The sequence below is a fragment of the Rhyacophila brunnea genome, unplaced genomic scaffold, assembly GCF_057557595.1.
Source record: "Rhyacophila brunnea isolate RB1 unplaced genomic scaffold, BYU_Rbru_1.0 scaffold_24, whole genome shotgun sequence".
Taxonomy (NCBI): Eukaryota; Metazoa; Arthropoda; class Insecta; order Trichoptera; family Rhyacophilidae; genus Rhyacophila; species Rhyacophila brunnea.
In genome coordinates, this window is record NW_028232904.1 from 26,629,981 (window position 1) to 26,654,082 (window position 24,102).

Consider the following 24,102-nt stretch of genomic DNA (forward strand, 5'->3'; position numbering starts at 1 on the left):
TTGATTTCCATAGTACCGCACGTATATGTTAATAATTTAGTTGCTAGGACCACCCCCTTAGCAACCAATAATAGTGGATTGGATTACGGACTTCTTCCGAAATAACTTTTTATACAAAACAGAATTAACTGAAAATGAATTCAATTCTACTTAAAGATGGCTAAAAGTATTAAAAGAATGCATTAGCATCGTGTTCTGATACTAAAAGTTTCAAATGTCTAGCTAGTCAGAAAGTTAGTTAAAAATCGATTGCAAGATTTGTATAGATAAACAACCACCGGACAAACAAGAATACGAGCTAATAAAAACGTTGTAAAAAAATTAGAGCGGTTTCCGCCTGGCTTCCTGTAAACAAACCGACTTGTACTCTTTTTTTATTCAACGAATAATTCACAAGATTTAAGAATGTACTTAATATTATTTTATTGAACATACACATAAAAAGATTTCCTCTAGTGGCTATATATTTCTCAGTCTCGAGTGATTTCAGGATCATCTTGGTTATGTCTTGTATTTTATATCTGTCTGTTACTGTTGATGAAATATGTGTTGAGTATATTATTATATTATAATATTGGTATTTGTACATGTTGAGACTCAATAATGCTGATATAAGGATTTGAAAAATGGAGACTTATTTTTACATTTAGCAAAAAAAAATATACTTAGCTAAAAGTTGACATATAACAAAATTTTACTTGACCAGTGTTTTCAAATTATCATCTGTTCTTACTATAATTGAGAACGAATACAAACAGGTTTGATGAATCGCAGTAAACAAGTTTGGTGATATCACTTTCAAAGTATTATTATAAAGAGGTATTCGGCTCAGCTGAAAGTTTGACAGGCGTTAGTAGCTCTTTCCTTTCAACCAGAACTCGAAATGAACCGGAACGGGACTGTTAGCCAGCACTCCGTTAAATGCATTCCGGTTCATAAATTATTAAGACAATAACTAAATTTATTTGCTTTACGTATTAATTCTAAAAATTAAAAGCGATGTTTTTGCACGCATGGCAAATAAATATTTTTGGTACGGTTTACGGGAAGCCAGGCGGGAACCGCGCCAATTTTCATAGCAGATTTAGGAAAAATTCATGAATTAAATAATGAAAATATAACCTAACCTAATCTTACTTAACCTAACTGAACCTAACAAAATTAATAATCCAGTATATCGGCAATTTTCAAAATTTGTTTGCCTTTGGCTTCCCTTAACGCTTTCGCTGCTGAAGAGATAATGAGATTTTAATTGCCCCCTTTAAAATGCACGTTAATTACATCGATCGGCCGCCTGGTCATTACGCACCGTGTGCGTCTTCCGCGTCCAAAGTATTAAACGGACAAGAACCATATTTTTCATTAGATTTTATAATAATTTCTCGAAATGAATCGGAGCGCACCAGAGCGCCATTCCGGTTAAGGAAATCTTCAAAATATAGTTTCGTCTCGTGGAAAAAAAAATTGACCATCTGAGCTAGATAGGCTATATAGATATAAAATATACATAAAATTAGAAACCTACCTATGTTAATATTTACTGAAAATTATTTATCGCTCCGGTTCGTAAAATTTTCCATTTCGAGCGTAGCTTATTTATTTTTTCCAACTAATATATTATAATGAAAACTCGAGAATTATCGAGGACTCCTGGCTTAGCTCCCAAATTACTATATTTTTTTTCGACTGTTAGACAGTCCGCTCTTAACGACGACTTGCCGGTGCAACAAGGCGACCAATAGGTGAGCTAACCACACGCAGCCCGTGTAGATTTTGTACTGTCAAGATATGAGAGGTGAAGCGGGTAATAATGCGTGATACGGTACGCACGGAGGTAAGAGGAGATCACTGCGTGTCGAACACGTTTGGTGGTTAGTCTACCAGCAGGCCATTTATGAGACATTGCGCCGAGTTGTATCGCTTAAAAATTAAACCTTGACGGCTAAAATTATTAAACATGGAACATGCTTTGCCTACTGATTCTCTGAATGCTGATTGTCCAAATTCGAAAGAAAATTTATTTGTCAAAGTAACCATATCCAAAGGATTCAAACAATTTTACTTTTCTGAAAATTATGTAATCACAATAATAAAACTAAAGAAGTAATAATAACAGACGAACGATACGTCGCACAGAATGTAGGCTACAAAAGTATATTAGTCTATGTTGGCTAGTGAACGTAAAATGAAAATAATCGGCGCGCGTAAGTAATCGGGGAGGGGCGCGGGCCGCGGGCGGGCTGCGCGGTTTATATATAGTTATTCTACGACTATTTTTCGTAACGCTTTTGCGTCGACGATCATGAGTAGAACATGTTGCATGTTAAAAGTACCCAGTAATCAATGCAATGTCCTTATTAGTTTTTAAATAATCAGTATCAATGAATGTCTGGGTAAAATAGGTACACAAGGATTTGGGCACAGATTAAATTAAATAAACAGATATGTACAGATCATACATTGAAAATACAAAATTTTATAACTTCTCATGCATATACACACTGGAAATAAATACGATACCTACCTTATGCGTTCACCGCGGACCTGTTAATTACCAATTAATTACCACATTGAAATAACATGCTAATTATATTAATGGCCAGGTAATGGTCAACGCAATAGTTGCGTTGGACGCACGTAATGAGCCGATAGCCAACATTATGACGCAATTCGATAAGCATTTCATATAACAACTTTACTACTAGATTAAATCGGCGTAATTTAGTAAGATACAGTGAACTTAAGAGCGTACTTTAGTGAAACGGCAAATAATTTTCAACTATAGGTGCGACGAAATTTCGGACACGCTGGCAATCGGAGAGCGACAGGGAGGTGTGCGCACGTCGATTTGTTTTGTCATGGCGTCGGATGAATATATTCTAAAATCGTGTAAAGATGATTAAAAAACTTTGCGTATGTACTTGAAAAAGAAAACATGTCAATGAATATACTAGTATTATTAGTAATATAACAATAAACATAACATTAAATGGACGCATTTTGAATTTTTATGACAAATTATGTTTTGTTCGGCACGTCTCATTTGCACAATCCGCGCACCGCCTAGCCACGATCTTTTTAGACCATGCCTCAACTGAAGTATAGCCTTAATTGAACGTAGTTATGCAGAATGTAGCCAGTCCACAAAAAATAAAAAAAAAGATATATGAGATACGATATAGATCAGATGCGAGAAGGTTTTCTTCTTTTCTTTTCTTTGAAAAGCATATTGACAAGAATCCAGTAGATACAGGTTCAAGTCCCGACGGGTGTTTTTTCTACAAAAATGATTTTTTCTAGTGTGTATAATATGTATGAGATGTTTTCAAATTATGTATGTTCAATAAATAGAATGTTACATTCTCAAATCTTATGTCTTATTCGTTGTATATAAAAAAAAATGTTATGATCATATATTGAAACAGGAAATAGCATATCGCCGCATTTGTTTTTTGATAATATTACCTACAAGATGTTTATTATTAGATAATATTATTATGTCTTTGAAACTAGCTAATTTTTTAAAACCTGCTTGATATATTTTTGTCAACTACGGTTAGCAACACTGACTACCTCAAGTATCGATATTTGTGAATATTAAAAATAGGTTATCGTTTTGCTGGTAGCTTTCTCTTGACTTCAGTGGCGCACTCAGGAATTAATATTGGGGGGAGCCTAAAGAATAGAATGTAAATTAGTCCCATATGCTCTTTTTCTTCTTCACAGTCTAATTTCTCGTTTATCAGTTTTTTGCCCATTGTACTCGGTGTATCTACACCATGGTCCCCACATTCTGAAACGTGCCCTCAGGCTAGGATATTTGGCGCCCTCCTACCTACCGCTAAGATTAAAGGCAGTGTGAAACACTACATTAACGTTTTTCAAATTGGGTTTTAATTCATTTCAAATTAAGGGTACTTATACAGTGAATTATTGGCGATTTTTAATACATCTACTTTAATAATGGAGCATGTATCGACACATAATAATCAAAAAAATTTTGCACAGTTATATAATTGAAAATATTTTCATGGTCATGAAGGATTATAGCGCCGCAGGCAACTTTTTTTACTATTAAAGCTAATTTGTGATATATGTTTATCTCAATAATCTGGTCAACCCGACACGCTGGGCCCCTCACAGCCTGGGCCCCCAGGCTAGAGCTCTGTCAGCCCTCCCCAGCTATTACCATCACCACTCCGGAATTCGGGTGGACATCGAGAATTTTTTGACAGTTCCATTAGGTATTGAGTTTCTAAAAAAACCCGACATTAGTGTTTCGAAATTTTCGTGTTAGAAATTTTTCTAAAAAGGGTGCTGGAGAATTACAAATCATTTTTTTGCCGTGTCTTTATTTGTCTAAGCCCAAAGGTATAGTTTATTGGGTTTCAATTTCAATGTTTAAAATCATTCTGATAATTTTCATGTTTGGGGGGTGATAGGGCCCCTTGCCCCCTCCCTGGGTGCGCCACTGCCTGATTTCACTTATATTCACATGGTCATGGTATATTGATGTGATGTATTAGTTGCCCAAGGTCATAATGACAAATGTTTTGTTTTACAATTAATTGTCGAAATACAATTGAACAGTGATACGGGTAGGTAGGTAGATAGATTGAACAAATTGTTTTAAGCATATACTTTACGATATTATGTACTACATTGAATTTATAAATATTATTTTCACAGACTACACATTTCATCACCTTGTTTCATTCCACTGATGGTCATGTCGAGTGGCGGCTCTCTACCTTAAGGGTTTGTAGGGACCATCCCCACATTGTTAACATGTCAAGATACATGTCCAATATTTTTATCATTGTCATAATATACTTACTTAATTACTTGATTAAATGCACTATTTAATTTATTTTATCTATTTAAGCCCGTTTTTTTTTTCTAGATGCCTTTATGGATACCTCGCATTTACTATCGAGATTTCTTAAGGACTTTGGCACGCAAACTACTCTACTTGATGCTAGTCAAATGAAAATTGTGCCGGCTGAGAGACATTGCCTTTGAAAACTATTCTTCTACCCGCATCGGGTATTGCTAATTTGAATTCGGCCAAGGCCTATGAAACCGCCTTGCAAAAACCCTGGAAAATTCTTTGTAGCGCAAGGCGGTGGTGATTCTGATGAATATTTTGTTGTATTCATTGGGAACTGAGAACTGAGATTTATGGCCGAGTTTTTCCCATGGTAAAAGAAATGTCGCATAGGACTGATATTCCGAGCATATACTTATCCAAGCCCGCTACAATCTTATAGAGATATTTATTATCATTATACAAATAAATAAAGCAATGATTGTAAATTAATATGTAATAACATAATGATGATTTTTTTCCGACCATGTCCGATCCTAATAGGATCATAGAGAGGATCACAGAGTAGAGGTTTGTATTAACAGATTTTGTTTTTTACGAGAAATGGATGTCAGCCACTTGCTCAACCTATTAGGCCCATACCCTGACTCACAACACAAATTGAAAAACAATATGTGTACTTGCCAGACCCAGGATTTGAACCTGGAACCCACGGTGTGATAGTCTAACACTTAAGCCGCGCGGCCACCGTGGGCGTTATGATGATGACGGAGTATTAAAATAATTAATGTAATTAAATACCCCCTATTTCACGGTGACACCTATGTATAAAATAAGAAAGCTATGGCGTCTATTTTTCGCTGACCTGTGGGTCTATTCTATACTTATTGAACACTAAATTAATAAATAGTATCAAACTTAGGGTAGGTTTGTATCAAAATATTAGCACTTATTGTAACAATTACACGAAGCTTGTTTTTATTGTTGCAATAAGTGCGATATTTTAACAGCACATATCTTGCTGCTGTTAAAATATCGCACTTATTGCAACAATAAAAACCAGCTTCGTGTAATTGTTACAATAAGTGCTAATATTTTGATACAAACCTACCCTAAGTTTGATAATATTTATCACTTTATCACTTTAGCGGTCGATAAGCATAGAATAGACAATATAATACTGAAATGTCATTTTGATTTCCATAGTATCGCACGTATATATTAATAATTTAGTTGCTAGGACCACCCACTTAGCAACCAATAAGAGTGGATTGGATTACTTTTCATACAAAACAGAATTAACTGAAAATAAATTCAATTCTACTTAAAGATTGCTAAAAGTATTAAAGGAAGGCATTGGCATCGTGTTCTGATATAGTCTAAAAGTTTCAAATGTCTAGTTAGTCGGAAAGTTAGTAAAAAATCGATTGCAAGATTTGTACTGAATAAGCAACCACCGGATAAATAAGAATATAAGCTAATAAAAACGTTTTAAAAAATAAATACAATAAAAATAAGCAGTCGTCCAGATACAATTTTATTAGTCGTGTAAGAGAATGAGATGAATGAAAGTTTGTCACCCACCTTGCGTGTTCCACAAATACAATATTTAAAAAAAAAGATATAATTTGACACACTTGTAGAAAAAAGTTTGCCATCCCTGGCTGTTCATTTTTCTATATTATATATATATATATATATATATATATATATCTAGTGTCTACTTTTTATAACTTCCCTCTATATGTAAATCAGAAAGCGTCGGACGCTCAGAAAGTGGGCGAATATTGCACTTAGGTTAAATTCCTATAAATTTCATCAAACTTTTCTACAGAAAGTGTACATCACTTTTATAAAAGGGCGTGATCAAAAGTTAGCAAAGTTTTGTCATATTTTGTCCTGTATAAAAATCTCGTATCTCATAATGTCAGCTTAGTAGAGTGATTCCAAACCTTTTAGAATCAGTGCGAGGCCTTATTTTTTGATTTTTTAATGGATATAATTTATTTACATACCTACGACTCTTTTTATTTCACCCTGTCACGACCCAGCGTCGGGGCATAGGGCAAGCATAAGTTCGCGCCACTTTCCTCGATCCATCGCCAACTCTTGCGCCTTCCGCCATTCCACGCCAGCAGCACGTAGATCGCTTTTGTAGCAGCGCTGCAGGGTGAGAGTAGGTCGGCCATGACGACGGAACTCTTGAGACTGTGTCACAAGGGTACGAATTGTCGTATTTTTTGGTGGCATCCGTAACACATGTCCCAGCCACGTAAAACGTTTCTTTGTGATTACGTCTAAGTCTCTTGCTTAAGGGTGCTGTGTCTGCTCACGAACTCGGGTGTTCGTAACGCGGTCGTACCAATATATCTCTAAGATTCTGCGGAGAGATTGATCCTCAAAGCTCAAAAGCCGAGACCTTTGAAGCTTAGTAAGATGCCATGTCTCACAGCCATACAAGAGCACAGGTAGCACGCACGCGTTGAACAAACGGCATTTAGTCCTCACAGAATACAGCTTTGTCCTCCATGCGACTCCATGTTGGCTGAATGCAGACCCGCCATACCCATGCGGATTCCAAGCTTACTAGAAATACCACCATCGTCGGCAACCGTGGCAGCCAAGTATTTGAACCTGGACACCAGCTCGACATACATACCTAAGTAATATTATTTACTTACTTACTTTACCCTGTTACGCCCAGAATTTGGCCATTACATAGGAATAGTGCCATTTTCCTCGGTCCATCGCCAACTTTCGCACCTTTCACCATGCTGCAGGGTGAGAGAGTGCCGGCCACGGCGACGGAATCCTTGAGGTTATGCCACAAAGTTACGGAGTGTATATAGTAAGTAATATTAATATAATATAATAATAGATTTTTAGATTTTTAAATAGTGCATACAAAACTTTCTCAGTCATACGTATTTGTAATCATCAAACTAAGAATTCAAAAACAGAACTTAATGGGAAGAGGCATGCCAGCAGAGAACCTAGCGGAAAAATACGAAGCTTACAATTTGAGATTTTTTTTTGATAATTTACAATTTAAACTGTAATAATTCATAAATATGTATCTAAAAACATTAAAAGTATTTTTTTGTTTTTTAGTTCAAAGATTAAATTACAATTGTAAAAAAATGTAATAAGTAAAGTAAAATGTAAAATGTAATAAATAGTTTTACATTATATTTTATGGTCATATTTATTATTAAAATTTAGTTTATTAAGTTTTAAATTTTTCGTCGTGTAGATGTTATACACATTTATATTTTTATAAAAATCGATGTCTTTTTAAAATAAATATAAAAAATATTAAAATGATGAATTAGTCAAAAATCTACATGACGAAAAATTTTAAACTTAATAAACTAAAATTTAATTATACCTAAATATGACTACAAAATATAATGTAATAATAAGATGTGACCCTGCAACGAATTCACATTTTATTACATTTTTTATAATTGTAAGTTTATCTTTGAATTACAAAAAAATATAAGTAAATATTTTTTTATTATTTTCAGATACATATTTATTAATTAATACAGTTGAAATTGTAAATAATCAAAAAAAATCTCAAATTGCAAGCTTCGTATTTTCCGTTAGGTTCTCTGCTGGCATGCCTCCCCCCTTAATGCTTGATGGTAAGTTTTAAATTTAAAGTGGTCGGACCCTTTAATGTCAGTGGGATGGGTGGAGGAAAACAGGTACGATAAGTGCTTTCCGGCGGCCATTAACAATTGATGAAATTCTACGTCCATATTTTTAATTTATGCAATTTTATATTGCATTATATTGATTGATAATTTATAAATCATTAGATCCATTATAAATTATTAAACATAGCTATACAAATAGGTTTAGTTAACATAAAAAGTTATAATATAATACGATCAGAAGGCAAGCTTTTTTCATTCTATAAAAAGCTCCGACAAACTTTCACGCTATGTTATACGGTCATGAAAAAGTGTTCCGTGACAAAGTTTTAAGTTCCCCGCCTTACTGTCTTGGGTATTACTGTAAAACTTTGCAATTACGGCGAAGTTTAGAAAAGAAGTGGGCATCGCATCGTGGGGTCATCTAATTCAAGAACAAGACTAGAATATATTATTAGAATTTGATTTTAGAGTTTCTATTTTTTTTTTAAATTTGATTCGTCGTACCTACTTCTAAAGACTACGTGGAATGCAAAATCACGCATAAAAATAAGCCTGCATATCGTATAATTGATAAGATATTCATATATTATATTATGGCTTGTTTTCCGATGGAATCAAAAATGGTGCTGTCAAAATATATTTCTGTGTAACATTATTTCACCCCATAACACAACTGAAAATTTTGCAAACATTCTAAATACTAAGGATCGTTATTTTGTATATAATTTTTCTTCGTTTTGAACTTGGAACTAAGATGAACTAAATTATTTACTGAAAAAATATTGTTTTGGATTTATAACATTTTAAAAATAGAACAATAGAGAATAATACGGTTTTTAATTCAACTGTTTTTTTTAATAAATACTAATATAAGTATAATCACACATTTATAATGTAGCATTCTTCATTAAAATATATAATATTAAAATACAAGGGCTCGAAATGGATCGGAACGCACCGGAGCGCCGTTCCGGTTCGTAACATCCCCAAAATTATCGCTCCGTCTCGTGGAAATATTAATTTGAACGTCTGAGCGACATATTTCATATAATAAAAAAATCTAACACATTTATTTTTTTAAATACATATACAATTAGATAATAATGTTAGGTAATATTTTCGTACAATTATCGTGCGCTCCGGTTCGTTAAATTTTACATGTCGAGCGCTGAATACGAATAAAGTTAACAAATAATTACAAGATAAAAAGAACTTTTTATAACTACACGACGTTTTTAAATTTTCTGTTGAATTATTATGCTCAATATGCTCAAACATGTACTTGATATGAAGTAAATAAAAAACAAACAAACAAACAAATTAATATAGAATACTGAAATGTCATTTGGACATTTCATTTCGATTTACATAGCAACCCACGTAAATATTAATAATTTAGTTGCTGGGACCACCACCTTAGCAACTAATAATAGTCTTTTACTTTTTACGGATTTTTCTGAAATAACTTTCCATGCAAAATAGAATTAACTAAAAGATTAAGAATTATCATGTCGAAGGCTTTATATAAAAATAATTATAAGATAAAAAGAACTTTTTAAATACAACGTTTTTTAAATTTTCTGTTGAATTATTATATGCTCAATATGCTCAAACTTGTACTTGATATGAAGTAAATAAAAAACAAACAAATATAGAATACTGAAATGTCATTTTGACATTTTATTTTGATTTCCATAGTAACGCACGTTAATATTAATAATTTAGTTGCTAGGACCACCACATTAGCAACCAATAATAGTCTTTTACTTTTTACGGATTTTTCTGAAATAACTTTCTATACAAAACAGAATTAATTGAAAATGAATTCAATGTTGCTTAATGATGGCTAAAAGTATTAAAAGAATGCATTGGCATCGTGTTCTGATACATTCTAAAAGTGTAAAATGTCTAGCTAGTCGGAAAGTTAGTTAAAAATCGATTGCAAGATTTGTACTGGACAAAAAACCACCGGACAAACAAGAATTCGAGCTAATAAAAACGTTGTAAAATATGTTGTTGATTCAATTTTGAACAAAAATGTATAAATTCTAATAGATTTAAGTTTTGTACTATTCCATTTGAGTAATTTTTTGCGACCCTGGTTTCGCCTTTGCGCATCTTCGGCACTGTATACACTCACCAAAAAGCAAACGCACACTGACAACGAACACTATTAAAACTTATATAACAAATGAAAACAATAAAGTAGGTAAAAACTTATCACCTACCTATTAAGTCAAGGATCCAATAAAAAAATATTAGTGTTTGTAAAATACCCCATACTTTATCAATAATACACTCGATAAGTGTATAATAAATCGCCAAATCCTAATAATAGATCATTAGTAATTATTATAAACAAGAAAAATACTACACCCAAAAGGTGTAAAATCGTCCATTCTGGGAACAATGGTAACGTACTGGGAATTATTGGAGTTAACTAATGAAATACATATACCTATAATATATGGTGAGTGTACACAGTGCCTGTAGATGCCGAAAGGCGAAACCCGGGTTGCAAAAAACGACTCAAATGGAATAGTGCAAAACTTAAATCCGTTAGAATTAAATTCAAATTTCATCAACCTTCAGTCGATAGTATTAATGTAATAAATAATACGTTGATTCAATTTTGAACAAAATTGTATAAATATAATTTGATTTAATAAAGTACTATGTACAATGAAAAAGTAATTTCATATTAATTAAAACAGTTTATTACGAAACTGAAAAAAGCAGTAACTCGCGGTTTTACCTTTCTTCAATATTAATAAGCGTCAAGACTAAGTATCTACCTAAAAATAATAAATATAATAGCTATTTTGCTAAATAATAATTAATCTTTCAAGTCGGTTTCATCTTTAATGAACATCCTAAGTGTTGCACTTTTAAAAGGCTATTAAGAAACTTTAGGCAGTTTCTTTACAGTATATTTTTTTATAACGGAAATAAGTTTTTTCCGGTCGTTCTTTAAGACTGCTTAAAGTTCAGGCATTTTTGAATTTAAAGTTTCATTAAAAAAATTAAACAATACCAAAATTACTAGATTTGATATAAATAAGCGATTTAAAGTTGAACCTACATATTATTTTTGTTTTATAAACAAACCTTTACTTGAGGTTGTATGGATACTATCCATGGCTTTATCCAACTCACTTTCTCTTAGGTATGTTTACATACTGCAGTCTGCAATTTAGAAGAGATCTTTATTTAACTACGTATTTTTTTCGACTTATACGAGGTTTAAATTAGAACTCTGCCATTCTAGGTAGTGTTGACCTGTGTGTCCCTCATAGCTATCTTAGAAACAGTGAGCATCAGTTGTTTACTTTCCCAAGATGCAGAACCAACCTGCCACTGGTAATGCCATTTGGGAGGGCGATAACTATGTTCAACCAAACTGCTTCGGGTATTGATATATTCCACTTGCGTGGCGGTGAGTTTGAGTGGATGCTATTTTATAAATTATTAAAATAGGGTCTCCTTAGCAAACTCGGTGTACTTCGTTGAACTTCTATAGATGTATAATTGTATTTTCACTGTTTTTGTATATTTATATAATGTTCTCTTTTTTATTTTCTTTTATATCCCTTTTATTACCTTTCTTCTGTATAATAATGTTTCATGTCATATTGTGAACGTCTTAAACTTATAATATGTAATTTCCACAATATGTAAAAAAAATATATATAAATTGAATAATCCATGTCAGCATATTGATCGGCGATATTATTAAATAACTTACAGCAATTATAATTTCCGCGATATCCGTTTTTCCACATAGTCAGCCATATCCAATGACGTCAACTTCATATAGAGTAACTGACTCAATTATAATAATTATTTCCTAAATATTCTTATTGGCTCTGAATATTCTCGTTAGCTCTGGGGCGTTCATAAACATAATACAAAGGCCCCTTTATTCAAATACAAAGGCCTCCTATATTATATCGAGCGCGACAGCGGTGTCCCGTCTGAAACGGGCCTAAGTGTATAGAGATAGATTATAGACATCGCCATAGTTAATATAAACATATACACGAACTATAAACTTTATTATAACTTTTTATCAGTTTATAAAAAAAAATATATATATTTAATCAACTATTTCTTTAATTCAACGAATAATTCATAAGATTAAAAAATGTGCCATTCAAAATATTGGAGAAATCCGTGACGTCGGTTAGTAATTGAAGTATTAGGTACCTACTTTGATTTAATAAAAAAAAACCGATTGCCAAAGTAGCTTGATTTGGAAGAGCGCTGATGAGCAGGTATTAAAAAGCCAATAGTTAAAATTTGTCGCAATTAGTATGTCACCTCGTAGCATAGAGGATAATGCGCGGACGGGGCGTAAACCCAAGAGATGCAGGTTCGATTCCTGCCGGGTGGCTTACTTTTTTCAAAAACATTTTTTCTATTGGTTATACTCGTAATATATTTTCTCATAAGTGAGAAATTAAAATTATGTATGTTCAATAAATTTATATAATTAAATGTGGACTTGGAGATACTCGATAAGTATATAGTGGGGCGCTACCACTAGGTGCTGCCACCATTCAATCTGAGTTCTCCTAATTAGCTTGACCCCCAGACTACACCATCTTTGAGCTAGTCCATTGCCGACTCAAGTACAAAGCCGATACATTCACAACGACTGGTCCTACTTTTTCTACCCCTCCTGTTGTTCTCGATGGATGACCTTTCATTGCCTGTCATTGTTCTATGATTTGGATAGATGAGTTACATGATAAATAATACACTAGCATTAACACACCTTCTACAAATGTAATGCATAGCTCAATGCTACATATTTTTTGGAAATCGTTATTACCACTGGTTTTTGTGTGACGGACTAGTCTGACTTTGGCAGCTGATGAATAACAGGAATGTATATTATTTATTAATAACACTAATAGTTAATATATTTGATGTGAGAATTTTTTATAATTCAATTTGAAACGAGAAAGGGCGAATCAATATGTCAAGAAATCTGGGATCTGATTTTGACAGCTGAAAAGTGGACCACTCGTTGCTTGTGGAAAAAGTTATGCTCAGGCTTTATTAATCTAAAGATGGCGGTGGCTAGTCTTAAGCGGGAAGCGTCAACTTGGCACTCAACGCAAAGTAGGAGTTTCAACTTGGCGCTCACGCAGGTCACGCCTGTCACTAACCTAATGTATCTTTAAAATCTTCGAGTCCGCCACTGCTTTTCCAATCTAACTTTTATCAGGTAGATACGTAAGTATAAGTATTTACCAACATTAATAAAAAATATTGATTTAATACAATTTCATTCGATTACTTGAACTGACTTGATAGTAAATTATACCCATCGGAATGCAAATATTGATCAATAATTATTTATTAAACATATATTATTTTGAAAAAAACACTTTCTGATAGAGTATATAATAACCAATAGAAAAAATCTTTTTTAAGTTCGTCGCATTAAGCCATTATGCTACGGCGTGACATACTATTAGCGAACAAATTTTAACTATTGGTGAATTTCTATACCTACCCATCAGCGTTCTTTCCAAATCAGCTACTTTGGCAATCGATTTTTGTTTCTTAAATCAAAGTAGGTATATTACTATTACTTTTGATTACTAACCGACGTCGTGGAATTTCTCCAATATTTTTTAAATGTAGCTACTTGCACTTGCTAATAATTTATAATTAACTATTTCTTTTATTCAACGAATAATTCACAAGATTTAAGAATATATCATTCTCTCTCTATCAGAAAGTGTTTTTTTCAAAATAATATATGTTCATTAATCAGAATGATATATTCTTAAATCTTGTGAATTATTCGTTGAATAAAAGAAATAGTTAATTATAAATTATTTATTAGATAGGTATCGCCCATCCTATATTAGCCTTATCATATTTATGACGCCACCATATTAATTATTAGATACATAACGCCCTGTCCGATAATATGTCAAGGGCTTCCGATAGAATTGATCATATTCTTTCAACTAAACTTAGTGCAGTAGGCGGGTCTATAAATTTTGTATTTTTTTTAATCAAATTTTTCGCATTGTTGTCAATATGTCTAGTATGCTGGGTAGGGATTCCAATCCCGGAATCCCGAGCTATTTTTGATACCTATGAATCCCGGGATCGATAAACATAATCCCAAAACTTTCGAGATTGATTTTTTTATCAATTTTTATGGAAAATATAACAGAAAAAATACTTTTAATAACAAATAACTACGTCTTTACTATCAGAAACAGCAATCTCATATTAGATTCACATTAGTATTTATATTACAATACTTTTTACTCCATTAAACTTAAGTATTTCCAAGATTGAACGTATACAATATTAACAATAAATGTCTTAAATAGTATAAATTATACTAGATTTATTTTTGACCGATTTTATCAATGTTATTTGTAAATATAAAAATTTTATATTAACATTGGAAAAAATGCCAATCCCGGGACCAGTCCCGGGATCGCTGGATTGTCAAATTGTAATCCCTAAATCCCGAGATCCGAATTTTGGCTCGGGATTGGATTCCCTAATGCTGGGTGTGCATCTGAAGTATTTCAAACTCTTTCAGGTGTTTCCCATGGACCAATTTTATTCTTTGACCAAGTATATTCCTCATATTTATTTATCAATGATATTGTGAATGTCATATCATGCCATGGATGAAATTGAATTTTTACTTTTTGCAGACAATAATATATTGCAACGAAATCGCTGTTCACTTGAAAGTTGGTCAATAAAGAATAAAAAAGCGGTGCGTGTACTTATGTACACGCGTTAGAAGTTATACTTCTTTGGCGTAACAAAACAAAAACAAAACTTGTTATAACCTAGATTCTTCGACTAGCTCTTGATTATCTTATTAAATTACACACTCAAGAAAAAGGACCGCTTATTGGACCGCCGTTGGTTTATTTCTATACACTTTAACTTATATTACTAAATTATATAATGGTTTCTCGTTGTTTTTATTTTCAAAGTACCAAATGTCACTCTGACGTTTAATAGTTTTATTACGCAAGGAATTGCAAATGGCCGACAATAATAAATTCGCTATCTAGGCAAGGGAACAATTCTAAACTATAATATTATACTGTATAATAAATTTGCTGTCTAGGCAACGGAACAATTCTAAACTATAATAATATACTGTATAATCGTCACGATTGCAGTATCATTATGTGGCTTAAAGGTAGTGCGTTCAGCTGATAACCGAACAATCGGTGGTTCGAATCCAATCGAGTGCGTTTTTTTTCTGTGAAAAAATAAATTATGTGTTGCATGTCACACACCAAAAATACACTCTGATCTGATTTCCCAAACGCGCCTAAATAAGTATAACTTCAACTAAAATTTAATACTGACAAGACATGATTCTGTATTCCTTTTCCTAGGTCAAGATTACCCTGATTAAATCTAATTATATCAAAAACTACATTAATGCGTCAATCTGAGGCGAAAGATCTGGGGATAATTTTAGACTGTTCATTATATTTTCACTTGCATATGACTTCTACAATAACAGCTCTACGTGCAAGTAAGCTTCTAGGATTCATCATGCGACAAGCAAAACTATTCAAAAATCAAAATGTCATGCCTACACTCTACGGCAGGGGTTCCCAACCCCGTGCCCGCGGGCACCATGGCGCCCGTATGTGCCCGCCACTATTCGACAGAGACAGAATTTTCACGCTAGCCTGACACACGCAAAAAACCCCAAGTGAACGAACGCCACGAACTGAGGAGTCGATGGACGCCAAAGCACGTGACAGTAGTCACGTGCTCGTACCGTCCCGATTGCTTCGGCGATCATCGGCTCAGTTCGGGTTTTCGGTGTGTACAAGGAGTGATGTGCAAATAGCATTCCCCGCCTGTGGGTCTATTCTATGCTTATCGACCGCTAAAGTGATAAAGTGAAAAATATTATCAAACTTAGGGTAGGTTTGTATCAAAATATTAGCACTTATTGTAACAATTACACGAAGCCGGTTTTTATTGTTGCAATAAGTGCTTTATTTTAACAGCACCTATCTTGCTGCTGTTAAAATATCGCACTTATTGCAACAATAAAAACCGGCTTCGTGTAATTGTTACAATAAGTGCTAATATTTTGATACAAACCTACCCTAAGTTTGATACTATTTATCAATTTAGTGTTCGATAAGTATAGAATAGACCCACTGGAACCGCGTTGTTGTCATTGTGATTGCGATTGCTGCCCCGTTCGGGTCGCGGCAGTTAGCTAGGAGACATTTTCGTCTGACGAAACACGAATTATGAGTTTTAATATTCCTTCTATATAGTTCTAAAATGAGTGGACCGAGTAAAAGACAATGAACCTATAATTTTAACACTGACTGGGAGGAATCATATTGTTTCTTTAATGTGAAAAATAAATGCGTCTGTTTATTGTGTGGTACTAGTATTGCAGTGCCGAAAAAACATAATGTTGAACGACACTTTCAGATAATTCATGCCGCTTTTGATGTGAATTATCCACTTAAATCTGAAGTAAGAAAGAAAAAAATATGTCAACTAAAATCAAGTCTAACTGCACAACACACTGTTTTCACTAGACATGTGGAAAATTCTAAAAAGGCCACCATTGCTTCTTTCAAAATTTCTCACATGCTCGCAAAAATGAAGAAACTTTTCATTGATGGTGAGTTTTTTAAAAAACTATTTTTGACTGGAGGTGCCGATTGTTTGTTTGATGGATTTTCTAATGAACGTGAGATTGTCTCAGCAATACAAGACTTACAGTTGTCAAATAACATCGTCACAAAAAGAATACATGCAATTTCAACAGACATACAAACTCAGTTAAAGACTGCCTTGGAAATATGTGACTGGTTCTCGCTACAATTTGACGAGTCAACAGATATATCAGACACCGCACAGTTAGCAGTTATGGTGAGAATGGTATTTAGTAACTTCACAGTAAAAGAGGATATGTTGCAAATATTACCTATGAAAGGACAGACAAGGGGTGAGGATATTTATAATACATTCAAAACATACGCCAAGTCAATAAATATGCCTTTGCACAAGCTGTCTGCGATAACCACCGATGGGGCACCAGCAATGGTAGGTAAAAACAAAGGATTTATTGCACTCTGCAAGAAGGATGAATCATTTTCAAACTTTATGTCCTACCACTGTATTGTCCACCAGGAAGCTCTGTGTTGTAAAATATTGCCATTTGAACACGTTATGAAAATAGTTACAAAAATAATCAATTAGTTTCGAGCAGCTCCTTTGCAACACCGACTTTTCAAGGCCCTGTTAGAAGATACTGAAGATAAAAAACATGATCTTATTCTGCATACTGAAGTACGTTGGCTTACTAAAGGAAAGGTTCTTACAAGATTTGTGAGTTTAATTGAAGAAATAAAAACATTTATAAACGATAAAAAGGAAAATTATGATGAACTAGCTGACTCTCGCTGGCTGATTGATTTGGGATTTCTTACAGACATCATGGAAAAATTGAATTCTTTAAATTTGGAGTAGCAGGAGAAAGATAAAAACATAGCTGAAATGATAAGCTCTGTAAAGTCATTTAAAGCTAAATTGGATTTGTTGATATCACATCTGCAGATCAATTCTCTCGTGCATTTCCCACATATGAATAAAATGCTAGGTAACAATGCATTAAACGGGTCATTATTTATTAAGCATCTTCAAGTGTTAAAAAAACAATTTGAAGAGAGATTTTTGCAGTTTACAGACATCGAGCCAATTGTTTCCTTCTGTATAAATCCTTTTACTTGCCAAATAAATGTAATGGAAATGGCCGCATGTATTGCAGATTTTATTCATGGTAAGACAGAAGAACTAGAGTTAGAAATTTTGGAGTTTAAGAATGATATTTTGCTTAAATCCTTAATATCAGAGGACTTTTGGAATACAGTGGACAGAGAAAAGTTCCCATTTTTAACCAAACTTAATAAAATCAAGATATAGATCTCGACTCACCGATGAGCATCTTTATGATTGTTTGCTAACAGGATTATCGTCATACTCTCCTAATTATGAGGCACTGGCCAATGATATGCAATGCCAAAGATCACACTTATATATTGATATTCTATTTTTTTATAAAATGTTTTCTTTGTATTTGTGTTTTTTGTTTACTTTGTTTACGTTTTGTAAATACATTTCTCTGTGTGTATGCAATTTGAATAATAGTTTTATTATTTTGAAACATTTTTGTTTATTATTTATTAATAAATTATGAATATAAGAAAATAAATTATGGGAAAATGAGAAGTTATGGAAGGAGTTTGTCGATTAAAAATAGGTGGTGCCCGCCACCCTACCGATATTTTAGAATGTGCTCTAGAGTACAAAAATGTTAGGAACCCCTACTCTATGGCATTCTATACTCTACACTATACACTCGACAGCAGCGCCTTCAGGCTTTTGCCTAAATCTTCTTGTTGGAGAGTAGGTACTATCTTACATTATGTTTTTGTTCATATACCTACATTTTCACCATACTGTACAAACCGGTTTGTCATTCGCTTATCAGTGTATTTTTATAAAATATATAAATGTGATAACAGAGTAGGTACATATAAGTATTTAAGAGAATGATATTCATTCATTACAATATTACTACCTTATGAACAAGGCGTACTTTTAAACCGTGTGTTTTAATCAATTTATAAAGGAATATAAGTATTTTATAATTTTACATATCGATATAAAAATATTTAACAATTATTCATAATCAGCTAAAAATAGTGTGCGCGTAAAAAGTATTATCAGTGAATGAGAGAGATAATAAATTGTGGTTCAGTTTTTTTTGAAGTTATACTTCTTTTGGCGCGTTTGGCGCGTTTGGCAAATCAGATCAGAGTGTATTTTCGAGTGGATGGATTTCAGAGTGAAATGTGCGTTAACATTATAGAATTGAATATTTATGGAAATAAACTACGATCTATTTCAAGATATGCATTTTTGTGTTCTACTCGATTACATACTATAGATCTGTCGCAAAATGAAATAACACACTTACCAGACGGTTTTTTTCATCCAAATTTTCAATTGGAATACATTAATCTAAATAACAATCTTTTGTACTCTTTATCTGATAATTAATACTTTCTCAAATAATACAGAAATGCATAGATTATATTGTAAACAATCAACTATCAATTTTACCTGACAATATTTTCTCCAATAATATTTAATTTAGTTGATTAAGATCTTTCACACAATCAACTTACTATCAATTTTATCTGACAATGTTTTTTACAATAACACACGCATATATCATTTATATCTTTCACACAATCAACTAGTAACTTTGTCTGCCAATATATTTCGATCGCAGTCAAATTTGCAACATCTGTATTTATCGAAAAACAATATTAGGACATTGCCTGATACAATTTTCTCTGGACTGACGAGTGTATATGAAATAGACCTCTCTGGAAACCAAATAATCTATCTCAATTCTACTATTTTCCCGGAAACACTACGTAGGTTATTTTTAAACCATAATCGCTTACACACTTTCGCATTTAGTCAATTGCCTTTTATTGAATATCTTGATTTGTCTTTCAACCTTATTGAGACAATTTCTATTAACATATTTCACTACCCAAATCTAAAAAAACATTATTTACAATACAACTCTCTAAGCTCATTACCACCTGATACGTTCGCCACAAATCTTTCTAATTTAACTATGGATCTACGGGGAAATCCTTGGACGTGCGGTTGCTTCCGGGAGTTGACTGAAAAGGCAGAGGCTTCCGGTGCAAAATACGTTCAAGACGATTTCACAGATGGAAAAACTCCAGTTTGTATAATGGTTACTGATGATTATCTCTGTGATAGGTCACCTCTCCCTTAGGTCTTGCATGGACGATGGTGTCAACTGCGAAACTCATCTGTATGTGGGGGATGCATTTAGATAATTATTTACAAGAATGTCCTCTGCCATTCTTTCTAGTCTTCACATATGAGTTTATAGGTTACATGTAAATTGTACGTAGAATATTTCACGGTGGCACAGTTTGCCGTAAGTTATCTATCGGAAAGAGATGACTGTATACTATACGGTCGCCAATTTTATTAGAATCAAAATGAATATTAATTCAATTTTCATAGCTGATTTTGGCAAAATTCATGATTTCAAGAATAAAAACCTAAGGCTGCGCGCACACGGCAAAGCGAAGTTTCGGATTCATCCGCCAAACGTCGTTTACGGGTCGAATGCGTTTTGTTTGCGTTTCGTTTACGGCGATATATCGACGATGCTGTCCAAACATCTGGACAGAGAAAACACAGTTTTCAAGGAGATTCATAAACGCCTTTTTTTGAAACTGCACCCTGCTGCGAGAGTATTTATCTCTCATTACAGTGGTGTACAAGGGTAAATAAATCAATATAAAATCAGTACATAATATTGCATTATACCTACATTTATTTTCCCACTATTGCTTCTTTTGGAGCTGGACTGTTTTATATCGATAGCGTTTTGAAAATTACCTATTATTGTGCCTATTATGTATCATCATAAACTTTGTCTGATCAATACTATCGACCGAGGGTACTTGATGGAGTTTGAATTTAAATTCTAATTGATTTAAGTTTTGTACTATTATTATTTATTAATACAATAAAAAAAAAGATTATAAGTTAATACACGAAGAAAGGGTAAAAACCTTATTACCTAGATACCCACTAAGTAAAGGATGAAGTATAAAAACATAATATTGTGAATAATTTGAATACTTGCATTGTTTCTAAAAACTTGTTGTAAATACTATTAATACATTCGGTAGGTAAGCAGTTTTACAAAATAAAATAAAAAGTTTTGACACAGCACAGCTATGAGAAGAAGTATTTCATCAGAAGAAAGGCTCGCCATAACTAGAAGGTAAACTAAACTAAACTAAAAAATATACATATACCTATACAAGTACATAGGCACATACCTATCAATAGTAGTAGGTAGGTATTCATTATTCTCACTACAATATATTATTATTGGTACCCGTTTACATTTTAGTGTATATATATATAGATCATCTAGATGAACAGATTTTAAGGGAGATATTTCAAATGTTTATTTATAATATGTGACAAAACAGAACACCCGGAAAAAACCTGGCTGTTCTGTTTTATCATGTTCTGTATTGTTATTGTTTTGTTTTGTAACCTAGCAAATAATCAAATCAAGAATATCGGCTATTTTAAAAATTTGTTTGCTTCTGGCTTCCTGTAAACCTTTTTATACCTACCGCCAATGATATTATTAATGGATAACGCACTCAGTACAGTAGCTGGCAAGTAAATTCGTGCATAGCGACATTCGCACATGTATAAGTAGACGTCACGTGACAAAATTTAGAAATTTCCATTATGTGATATCACGCATCGGGAATTTATAGCAATATCACCTTTAGTGTAATGGCGTTAGAACAGTGTTCCTAGTGTCAATGTTCATTTGAGCGAGCGATATTGATATTAAAATATGAATTATGCCATTCGGCAGACCCGACAAAAAGCTTCGGGAATTTATAGCAAAATCACCTTTATTGTAATGGCGTTAGAACAGATTATGCCATTCGGCAGACCCGACAAAAAAGTGAGTGTCATTTATTTTTCCAGATGCTTCGTCTATATTAATGTTCATTGCCTACCGCCCACTTTGTATCGCTGTTAGTAGTAAAATTTTCTAACCGCCCACCGGCTGCAAATTGACATCATTAAATCTCTTGAAAATATCTGCCAAATATAAGGCATCATTCTTTACTGGTTTAAACTTACTGTTGACCAGCGACGTCCCTAGACAAAATGCCGCTCTTAGGCAGCGCCAAAATGCAATTTCATGATTCCAACATCTAAAAAAAGTGTTGTATAGATACATTACTAAAAAATATATACCACTGAAACATACAAAATTAAATTAAATTTTAATATATTTTAATGTTTTCCACAAAAGTGGGATTTTTTTGACGCTGGTAATACAGCTTCTTACATGATATTTTTGGGATTCCTACATTAATTTGGTCTATATTGAGGAATTAGGTTATCGTGATAGTATACTTACCTACCATATAATTATTACGCATAAATCGATTCCAGCCAATGACATTATTAATGGACGACGCACTCAATACAGTAGCTAGTAATTAAATTCGCGCATTCGCATGTATAGGTAGACGTCACACAATTCCCATTATGCGATATCACGCATCGGGAATTTATAGCAAAATGACCTTTATTGTAATGGCGTTAGAGCAGTGTTTCTAATGTCAATGTTCATTTGAGCGAACCCGTTCGAAACGAACCATTCGGCAGAACCAACAAAAAGCATCAGGAATTTATAGCAATATCACATTTATTGTAATGGCGTTAGAACAGATTATGCCATTCGGCAGACCCGACATTAAAGTGAGTGTCATTTTCTTTTCCAGATGATTCGTCCATATTAATGTATTGATTCCAGCACAATCATGTGAATTGAGTTGTTAAAAATATAATATTATATTTATTAGATTTTCATGAATCTGCGTCTGATGTGTATTTACTAACGAAACTCTTGAATTCGAAAACGTCGCCGCTTTTACGAAATTTGCGGAATTGTAGATTAGCTTCATCTACGAAAGCAAAGTTTAGTATAAATAAAGCAGTCATGATTGAATAAAATGAAGCACCAATTATAGGATCAATCGTAAAATAGATATTACCATTAGACAATAATCAAAATAATTCACTGAATCATAATGAAATACGGAAGAAAACAAGTACCTATGACAATTATCAACAAACGCGGGCTGTAAGTTGGAATCTGTCAAAAATCGACTCTACTAAATTTAGCAATCGGTTCGATAAACTTATGGTAGAGAAGCATTAGGTGTTCGGGTTCGGTGATATGCTTATGTACAAAATTTCCATGAACGCAAAGCATACGTTTCGCACGCCATCTGGCGTAAAATCGCATTCGAAAATAATGGGTGGATGGGGTATAAATGACTTTTCAAATATCACAATCAGGTGCAGATGATTGGGCCAGACGCCTGAGAATCAGCCAATGTAATTTTTCTCGTTTACCTACATTTTAACCATACTGTACTAGCCGGTTTATCTTTCGCTTATCAGTGTACTTTTATCATATTTACTGGAATATTAAATAAACGGATAACACAATAAAAATTGTTGACGAGAACAACTTTCAAATAGAATATTACGTGCATAAGACCAAGACGTCCTTTTCAACCTTGTGTTTCAATCAATTTATAAACGAATTTATTATTTCATTATTTTACATATCGATATAAAAATATTTAACAATAATTCATAGTTAGCTAAAAATAGTGTGCATGTAAAAAGTGTTCAATCCGTGAACTGAATTCGATCAGTGAACGAGAGAGTTAATAAATCGTATTTTCGTTTGTTTTTGTTATAAAGTGTGTTATATTTATTGAATTTTGAAAAAATATACACCAAAATAATATTATATACAGAATTATCGTATAGTTAATAGTAGAAAAGAATCAAGTTTTTGTTCAAAAACTCGTCGTCCGTTTATCAATAATAATAATTAGTGACCTATATAAAAATTATATCAATGTCAAACGC

General features: G+C 33.1%; 1 protein-coding gene across 1 annotated transcript; it reads left to right on the plus strand.

Annotated features, from left to right (window-relative positions):
• The first annotated feature begins 1,810 nt into the window (after positions 1–1,810).
• On the plus strand, positions 1,811–20,365 carry LOC147069252 (uncharacterized). Its single transcript, XM_085951642.1, has 3 exons — positions 1,811–1,834; positions 19,703–19,918; positions 20,243–20,365. The coding sequence occupies exons 1-3, from the start codon at positions 1,811–1,813 to the stop codon at positions 20,363–20,365; spliced, it is 363 nt and encodes a 120-aa protein (XP_085807768.1).
• The last annotated feature ends 3,737 nt before the right edge of the window (positions 20,366–24,102 follow it).